Source organism: Xiphophorus maculatus, chromosome 2, assembly GCF_002775205.1.
Source record: "Xiphophorus maculatus strain JP 163 A chromosome 2, X_maculatus-5.0-male, whole genome shotgun sequence".
Lineage (NCBI taxonomy): Eukaryota > Metazoa > Chordata > Actinopteri > Cyprinodontiformes > Poeciliidae > Xiphophorus > Xiphophorus maculatus.
In genome coordinates, this window is record NC_036444.1 from 21,086,419 (window position 1) to 21,096,478 (window position 10,060).

General features: G+C 42.7%; 1 protein-coding gene across 2 annotated transcripts; it reads left to right on the plus strand.

The window, feature by feature from the left end:
• The first annotated feature begins 1,919 nt into the window (after positions 1-1,919).
• On the plus strand, positions 1,920-9,741 carry LOC102232262 (potassium voltage-gated channel subfamily A member 1-like). Of its 2 annotated transcripts, none has more exons than XM_005796304.2 (2): positions 1,920-2,576; positions 3,223-9,741. In XM_005796304.2, the coding sequence occupies exon 2, from the start codon at positions 3,498-3,500 to the stop codon at positions 4,971-4,973; it is 1,476 nt and encodes a 491-aa protein (XP_005796361.1). In that variant the 5' UTR covers positions 1,920-2,576; positions 3,223-3,497; the 3' UTR covers positions 4,974-9,741. The 2 variants fall into 2 exon arrangements, with proteins under 2 accessions (XP_005796361.1, XP_023182555.1); XM_023326787.1 differs by having other exon boundaries at positions 3,226-9,741.
• The last annotated feature ends 319 nt before the right edge of the window (positions 9,742-10,060 follow it).

Here is a 10,060-nt window from a genome sequence, read left to right on the forward strand (position 1 = left end):
AACACAGATCCGAATGTATCTCATGTTTTCTTTTTTTTTTTTAAAGGAATTACTGAGTAAGATATCATCATGACTCCAGTTTTATTATTTCTACTGGTGCATCACAGTCTGAACAAGAACCTGACATACAGATCCATTTGAATACATTATAAAAGGTCCATTTACTTCAGTAATTCAATACAGAAAGTGAAACTCACATTGATCAATTACAAGAAGTGACAACTTTCTCTTCATTCTGATAATTATGACTTACAATTTACAAAATCTCCCAAAGTGGCTTTCTCAGCAAATAAGAATATCACATAACACAAATACATTACATAGCAAAAGTAAAAATATTATTAATACTGAAATATCAGTTGCACTGCACCTGTTTCGATGCAGTGCAACGTGGAGGTGGTCAGTCTGTGGCTCTGCTGACATGTTCAGGAAGCCCAGCTGATAAAGACTTCAGCTTGTCTTTATCGTTGGATCTGGTGTCTCTCATCTTCTCTGTACATTTTCTATGTGGTCAGGTCAGTTTTTGGGTCACGCAACCTCAGTGAAGCCATGGTTAAAGCAGATGTTGGTGCTTCCTGCAGTTTGGTTCGGTTCAAGTCCTGCCAAAAAAAACCAACAAGAAATCTCCATAAATCATAATGAGGACTTATCATTAATTTCCTGCCTGATGACTGAGTTGACTTTGGGCCTGCGGAAACAAACCAGCAGCACCAAACCAGCAGAAACTCCCCACTGGACCCCAACCAATTTGAATTTTGTTCCTCTCCGTTCTTCACCTGCAGTGTAGTACCTTGATTTCCAAAATAAAATACGCTGAATATGAAAAGAGCACTAAGGTTAAGATGTGCCTTACTGCAAGGAATGCCACAGTTGTAGCCAATATCCTGTGGTATCAATGAGTCTCTAGTGGGCAAATGTTAAGTCCACAGTTTTCTCTATTATTGAGTGACTCACACCAAGTATTTCGGCATTGAAAATACTTTTATTGGTTTTATTCAATAACTTTCAGAGAAGCCGAATTGTGGACTAGCTGTAAGTCACAAGTCTCTCTGTGAAATTAAATAAGTGAATAGAAAATATCAAGTTGTGTAAATCGATTTAATAGATAAAAATTATTTTTGGACTCAATTACTGAAATAAATTAATGTTTTGATGATGCTCAAACTGACTGAGATGCTTCTGTATAATGTAAATGTTTGTAACAGCTTTGGTGTCAAATGATAGAAAAGAAAAAAACAACAACTGAGGAATCGTTTGATTTGCATTACTTTAATAATAAAAAGAAAAGCCCTCAGTGTGATGTCATAGTGTCAGGTGGACATATTTTAGCAAAAATGATCCATAGTGGATTTTTGTTTTGTTTGTTTGTTTTAAAGCTTCGTTTAGAAAGTTTTGAGTCAGATTTATCTGGGGAACATTTTGTGGTTTTCTGAGTAGGAGCCATGATTTTCGCTCTCCGTGGTCCTGAAAGTCTTTTGTGTCCTCTGCAGAGCGTTTTTCTTTATCCTCACGAGAAATGCAACAATATTCTTTCGTTTAAAAACAAAACAAAACAAACAAACACTGATATGCTTCAGTCAGTATCAACAAAACCCAACTATGTATAAATGTCAGCTGCAACATCCGCACAGCCAATCAGGATGTTTTATTCCTCCTGACCAGCTTTCTCCGAGCACAGATCTGATCCGAGCTGTCATGAGACTTCTCGGATAATCTGTGTGTGCTTGCAGTCTGCAGTGCTGGCACACAGGCGTTGGTGTTTTTGTGCTGTGTGGAGAACTTCTGGCGGCGTCCTTTAGTGGAGCCGGTCTGCATTGCGTCGAAACCCTCCAACTCCTCCCCTCCTCTACCCCTTCCTCATCCTCCTCCTTCCTCCCCCCCCCCCCCCCTCGGTCCCCCTGCTTCCTCTTACACTTGCATGTTAAATGATCAAGCCAAACATGCTTGACATTGCTGAGAAACCGTGCGGACGTCGATGCCGCACTCGTCTGTTTCTCAGCCCTCATTTTTAATTGTGTGTGTGTGTGTGTGTGTTTTTTTATTCCTTTCTTTAAAAAATAAAAAAATAAGAAAAAAATCGCGTTCACCGTCCTGCGCCGGAGCACATCCTGCCCGTCATCTCGTCTTGTGGCAGATTTCTGCTGATGCAGGGATGTCTGGGAATGCCAAGGGCTCGCTCGTTGCCCCTTAATGCATCTCTCTCCGAACTGCAGCGCAGCATCTCCTCCTGCGGTTTGCTCATATGCCGTTTGCTCTGCTCACCACCGTGCCGCTGCCAAAGCAACCTTGGGGCTTTGCAGGATAGCAGTTCCCCCTTTTTTCGCTCTTTTATTTATTTATTTATTTAAAAAAAAAAAATCCACCACCTCTCGTCTTTAAATTACACAGCTTTCCTCTTCGACTCGTCTTATTTTAAGAGCGCAGCTTAGATGACGTGAACTCTCGGGTGCTAGGCTGGTGCAACTTAAAAGTTTCACACCTTAAACGCCTCTGCTGCTGCTGCTGCTGCTGCTGCTGCTGCTGCTGTTGGATGATTCTGCTCGAAGCTGTTCAGGACCTCTCAAGATCAAACCACGGTAAGCCTCTTAAACTGAATACAAAAGTTTATGTAGAGCTTTAGAGCTGTTTTGTTCCCCAACCCCCCCACCCTGCAAGACTAACACACTGCTGCAGTGCTGTGCCCCTTGCTTTATCCATTTGCAAATTGCCACTAGCTTTGTAGGGTTAAAGGCATGCAGAAACTGTACAAAAAAGAAAAAAAAATAAATAAAAGGCTATGCGTCACAGTCCAACTCAGACTGGTGAGTGTGGCGGAGCATAAATTGCTGCCTTAAGACAAGCTAAAACAAACATTCTTGCAGAGACATGATGTGACATGAGGACAATGCTACCTCTCCAACCAAAGCAACAACAAATAGTTGTTTTTTTCCATTTTTGGCTTGAAAACCTTAGAGAATCGAAGGACAGGCACTCTGAAGTTCCACATAGAGCTAAAAATGTTTTCCCCTCTTTGAAACAGCATTGAGAAATTCTTGTTGAATGAGATGTGTTTGCCATCATTACTAACTGCTCTAATTGCAGCCCCCAGGGAAGAAGATGACTAAATAAATAAATAACTAAACTGCAGAAAGTGCTGAGCCAGCAAAATATCTCGGCTGTTTGATTCCATTATCCCCTCCGTCCCTCCCTCCATCCCTCCCTCCTTCTCTCTTTGGTTGACAGAAGCAGCAGCAGCGACTGCTTCACATGCACTGGGGAGCTGCAATGGTCAAGTCAGCGAGAGCCGCAGTGGAGCCGCACTGAGGCAAAGCAGCCAACCGCCCCCCCCACTCGCAACGGGGACGCCTCCAACGATCTGTGGGGTGTGGGAAGCTGAGGAGTGGAAAAATTTCTCCCAACCGTGAATGCCTGGCCAGTCAGACTAACGGACACCCCTCCGTGATTCCTGCTCCGTCTCTTGCTCCGCTGCGTCCTCCTCCACCTCTTTCCCCCCGAAAATGACCGTTGTAGCGGGGGACAACATGGACGAGACCTCAGCCGTCCCGGGACATCCTCAGGACACCTACCCCCCGGATCACAATGACCACGAGTGTTGCGAGAGAGTGGTCATCAACATAGCCGGCCTCCGGTTCGAGACACAGTTGAAAACTCTGTCACAGTTTCCAGAGACTTTGCTCGGTAACCCCAAAAAGCGGATGCGGTACTTTGATCCCCTGAGAAATGAGTACTTCTTTGACAGGAACCGGCCCAGCTTCGATGCAATCTTGTACTACTACCAGTCAGGGGGCCGGCTAAGACGGCCGGTAAACGTGCCCTTGGATATGTTCTCAGAAGAAATAAAATTTTATGAGCTGGGAGTGGACGCGATGGAGAGGTTTCGTGAGGATGAGGGTTTCATCCGAGAGGAAGAGCGTCCGCTGCCTGAAAAGGAGTTCCAGCGTCAGATCTGGCTTCTTTTTGAGCATCCAGAAAGCTCAGGCACCGCAAGAGGGATCGCCATTGTGTCTGTGATGGTGATCCTCATTTCCATTGTCATATTTTGTTTGGAGACTCTACCACAGCTAAAAGAAGACCCGATGGGTCGAATCGAGACATTCGGGAACATTACAATACGCTACAAACCAAATATTCTTACTGACCCCTTCTTTGTCATTGAGACTCTCTGTATAATCTGGTTCTCGTTTGAGTTGATAGTACGCTTCATGGCATGCCCCAGCAAACCGGCCTTCTTCAAGAACATGATGAACACGATTGACATTGTGGCCATTATCCCATATTTCATTACACTCGGCACCGAGTTGGCAGAAGACCCAGAAAACGAAGGGGTGGGGGAGCAAGCGACTTCTCTGGCCATTCTCAGGGTGATCCGTCTGGTCAGGGTGTTTCGGATCTTCAAGCTGTCGAGACATTCCAAGGGACTTCAGATCCTGGGGCAGACCCTCAAGGCCAGCATGCGAGAGCTGGGATTGCTGATCTTCTTCCTGTTCATTGGAGTCATTCTATTCTCCAGCGCCGTCTACTTCGCCGAAGCCGAGGAGCCGGATTCTCAATTCGGCAGCATCCCGGACGCCTTCTGGTGGGCTGTCGTGTCCATGACAACTGTGGGTTACGGGGACATGGTCCCAGTCACTATCGGGGGCAAGATTGTCGGATCTCTGTGCGCGATCGCTGGAGTCTTAACAATTGCCCTCCCAGTGCCTGTCATTGTATCCAACTTCAACTACTTCTACCACAGAGAGACGGAGGGAGAGGAGCAGGCCCAGCTTCTCAATGTCAGCAACCCCAACATCCCGTCCGAAACCAACTCCAGCCGCCGTAGCTCCTCCACCGTCAGCAAGTCAGAGTACATGGAGATTGACGGAGACATCAACAATAGCATCGACAACTTTAGGGAGGCGAACCTTAGAACTGGAAATTGCACTATCGCCACTCAGAACTGTGTGAACAAAAGCAAGCTGCTCACAGATGTTTAGGCATCAGCTAGGAACTCTTGGTCGTTTGTGTCACACGGGGAGCAGACCATCTGATAGGAATGCTTCATTTAGCTCCCAGAGCGCTCTACTGGCATTAGGCCTACAACTATCCTCAGCCGAAAAAAAAAAGAAAAGAAAAAGATACACAGTTGTTACAGTATATACCAATGTAGATAGAATAATTAATTTTATTGATCCAATAACTATAATGTTAAGAAAACATTGATTACTACACATATACACAGCTCCTTAGAGGACACAGAGCACACCTTGTCTTGTCAGATGATGGTGTGATAACTAAAAATCTTATGCATGCACTACAGATAACTGATCAGCAAGCTGCACAATGCACCAGAAATGACTGCAGACATTCAAGCCTCTAAGCCAGGTGGTTTCCGCCAAGAAGGTAGATGACCCCCCCACCCCAAACCCTTCGCCTCCCCGCTCCCACAACCCCTTTCCCTCTCCCCCTGCAAAGGATCTGCTACTCAGCAAAGCACCTTATAGTAGGAAGACTGCTCTTCTCTCGTGTTTTTGGATGTAAACAGATGGTGAACTGCTTGCTTCACGGACATCTGCAATGCTGCTGTTCACGCAGCAGCAGCTGCCGTAATTGTGTTATCACCAAGTGATCCGATGCCATGCCCTTTAGATGCATCACAGCACAACTTGTAAAAGTGAGCTTCATGCGAGCATGATTTTAGAGACTTTCCATTTGATACCGGCATGCATGAGGCATATGTCACAAAGTAGGGGAAAGGATGTTCTTTTGGATGTCTGCCTCCATTTCCCACTTCTCCCTATGTTGCCATACAGAGTGCACTGGATGAGTTCTTTTTCTTTTGAACTGCTAATCATTTAGAAGTATACAAACTGAATGTTAACTCTTAAGGGAACAGTGCATAAATGAGATCATAGCATGAAAAAAAAAGTAACTTGCATCATGGCCTAACCACTAAGGTACTTCTGTATCCTGGTATATCTAATGTACGATGTATACAGCATGATGTATACGGCTTGTTGCGGTTCATGCGTTTCGCAGTTCCCCGTCGTCGGGGAAACTGAAGGAATCGAAAAATCTGGGTCTTTCTGAATTGTGATCAGATTTACAGAAATCCAACTGTTAGGCCGCGGAGTTTCTCATTTAAAAGTAGACAAAGAAAGTTACTAAGTAATATTGGAAAATGCATATAATCATTATAAGCACCAGTTACAGTATTAGTCAATAGAGGAGTGCATGGACGTTCTTGGAGAACAAAAACAGTTTATATATATTTTCAGTCATTTCATTTTTTTCTTTCTTCAACCACAAAGTTTAGTAGAAAAAGAAAACGAGTCCACAGAAAAGAATCATGTTTCATAGACGTATTCTGAGATTAGTTTCCAGTGCCTTTTATCCCTTCCACCAACAGGATCAGTGAAAGTGCCTCAGTGTGCAAACGGTGTTTGGGTAGATCCGGTGTATATCAGTGTCAAACATTGCCAGGTGTGATGTTAGTGAATGCTAGAGATGAAGTGAGGTTCACACAGCAGGTGACTGTGGTACGTGCACAACCAAATGTTCGTGCTGGCATGCGTTTAATGATGCCATTAAGCAGCAATGGATTGTTCTCTGCATGTTTACCATATTCATTCAGAAAAAAAAAAAGAAAGAGTCTTCATCCACTCCTGTTTTACTTCTTTGTGCACCGTGCATCCTTTCAGGGTTTCTACCTCAGCGAGGTCATTGCAAACTTGCGGAGCTGAAGGCTTCAATGCAGGGCTTCCAATACCTATACCTACACATGCACATACACTTATAAAAAAAATATATATATACAGTATATATAGTTAGATAACAAAAAATAGAACCTTAAGTGTAAACTGCAGTCATGCAATATTGAATGTGAGAGTCCCAAAGCAAAGCCTTTTACACAAGCACTTACATGTATGGGGAAAGTAGGGTGTTGCAATCCTGCTTCTTGTTTTTTTTTTTTCCACTAAAAGCTGCGCACAATCAGCCCGTTTGTTTGTATGGAGTTCGTAGAGACGGCGCGACTCTCTCTCCACTGACTGTTGTAAGTGTAAGTTATATTTGAAACAGTGCCATGTCAAGTGAAGTGTCGTCACAGGGGAAACAGCTGAGTGCGTTTTGTGTAAAAGAAAAGCTGAGAAGCTGCCATATTGCAGCAGCAGTCGTGGGGCATTGTAATGCACAGCAAAAAAATAAAAAATAAAAAAATGCAATCCATCTCTTTTGCACAACCGCTTCCTTCCATTGCTGAAAAAGAAAAAAATTTTTTTTAGATACTGGTTCTGATTTGTTCTGTCACAGTGCTGGCTCACAGGAGAACAGCAAGCAGATTTGGTACAAAATGTGCTTGAAACTCTGCAGCTACTGTACACCAGTCTGCTCTCCGTACTGGGAGGAGTTCATCCATGGAGTAGTAAGAATCGGTACTGTACTGTAACGCTCCTTCTTCTTATTTAACACTCTCCCAACAAAGATCCTTGGGACAAAAAAAAAAAAGAAAAAAAGCTGCACTGCAGTGCTACTCGAATGTCTTAGCTGTTTCTGCTGGTGCAGTGGCCATCCTTTGTGGTGCTAGTACAAGACTACCACTGTTGTGTTGTTCCCACAACACAATCTGAAGCAGAAACGCGACGAATTACGCTCTAAATGCCTTTTTTTTTTCTTTTTGGAAGCAGGAAGGTGGCTAGGTGTAGGAAACTGTCGTTTTGTTTGAAACAGATCTTTGTACTGTACTTTTGAAGAGCGTCCTCCTCAGGCAGAGTGAAAAGTCCTACTTATTACAAGTTTAAAACAGAAAAAACAAACAGAGGACGTGACTCAATTTGTCTTTTCTTTGTAGATTAGGATGACGTATATACGGAATAACATAGAATATACAAGGAAATTATATCAGCCTCAAATGCAGCTGCAAAGAAACCGTTTGCTGTCATCACATTTTTCACGGGGGGGAACAAAAAGCGCAGCGATGAAGAAAATACTGATGATCTTTCTAGCAGAGAGGACATATACAGATGGTGCTATGCATTCAGTTACCCAATGAAAAGTGCATCCTAACGAGCAATAGGACAACATATAACCTGTTCATGTTAAAGACTGTACCAATCTGTTACCACAACTTGGTACCGACCGGGACGTTTGTCCTCAGATGTAGTTACTATTATTTTAGTTAGAGAAACACATACAGGGCTTCATTGAAGCAAACAAACAAAAAAAAAGAGAAATAATTAAAAAGCTGCTAAATGGCTCAGTCAAACCTGCAAGGAAGAGCCAACAATGCACTCAGAGAAAAGTTCTTGAGGTCGTTTATGGTGTGAAAATAAGAGAAGGTGCCTGAACATGTGTGTGTTTGATAATATGCTTCTGTAAACAAATGTAATCAGAGCTAAATATAGCCAAATTGAACAAAGAAACAAAAGAGAAAGGAAAAAAAAGCTTCTTTGATGCTAACAAGTTAGAGAAAAGTAACCAACATGTACTGAAATTATGAGAAAAAAGAAGTAAAATGCGTTATTTTCCGGGTTTTTTGTTTATTGTTTTGTGTATGGTGGCACTGTAACATGACTGATTTAGGACAAACAAGCCTTATATATCGGAGAAAAAAAAAGAATGTGTTCCTCCAGCAAGCCATGTTAAATAAAAATCACTGTACGACGATCACTTCCTGTACATCCGATGATGCAGACGGTTATGTAGACACAGCTGATTTTTGTTATTCTAGTTTCAAAACGAAGAAACAAACAGGAAATAAATGAAATCATTCCTGCTGTTCATGTTATTTTGACCAAACTTTACTCCTGCTGTAACGTATCTCTACAAAAACCTACTAAATGCAAAAACATAAAAAAAAAAAACCAAGCAAACAAAACAAAAACAAAAAAACTGCATGGGCGATGGAAGACTGCATGAGCTTTACCTTTCAAGCTGCGGATTAACTACGACACAGTTGCATCGTTTTTTGGAAAAAGAAACCCTTGCTTTCATCTGCAACCAAACTCAATTGTGAAAGCTGTTGTGATTTCTGAAAAAGCACCTTAGCGCCCGGACGGACGGAGCTTGGCGTCCGATGTGGGATTGATGTGCAGGTCGGTGCTGAATGTGAGCAAGGACAACAAGGGCTAGTTTCTTAGACTCTTAACAGCTCTTCAATGTGACACATTGTCCACTGTTATCTCAGTCAGACTGTATTGTGAGTGTGTTATGTTGGGGGGGGCGGACATGTGAAACACACAATCCTCTGTTCAGATTTCAGGGCATTCTGGGTTTTAAAAAGTGTTGATGCTGGACTGCTTTTATTTATTTATTTATTTATTTATTTATTTATTTATTTTTTTTTTTATTTTTCACCTGCTGTAGAAACACTGAACTGGATCGATCTGTTGGGGTGTTGTGTACCTTGCTCCAGGAGTTCCCGTTTGTTCTAAGGAAGTACAATGGCTATGAATCTGTGTTTTCTGTCCCGATCGCACATTTACCTGCTCTCGAGGAGCGCAGCGCCGAAGGACTGTCGAAGCATTCTGCTCCTCTTTCCATCCACAAAGCAAACCAAACTCTTAACTGTGTTATTTAATCCAGCTGTCATTGTCATGTTGTGTTTACCAAGGATTATGCTGGAATGTGTTCAGTTTGTCAGATGATGACAAAAGGCATGGTCTGTGATCTATGCAAGGGTTTTATGTTCCTAAGTTCTTATGTTTCTGTTTCCTATATCACCTCTGACTACATCTTCCATTAACCTGAATAAATTTTTAAGGATCAGCTCGTGTAGGCTTCGATCATTTCTGCTTGGGGCTTGGCCGGTGGGGGTAAATTCACTCTCAAATTCGTGGATTCAGTTCGGGGTCAGAAGCCTGCATACGCTCATCATCGGCATGAAGGTCATGTTAAGTTTAACCTTTCGCTTTTGAACCGTTTCGGTTTCATGGAGTACTGAAGGAGCAAGTTCAAACATTTTAATCTGTTGATTTTTTTTAAGGCCTTCATTTGGGGAATAAAAGAGAGGACAAGTTTAAATCTTAAAGTCTAAAGTTTTGTGTTGTTTTTATGACTTATCTCTGTAGCAGAAAAAGAAATGAAT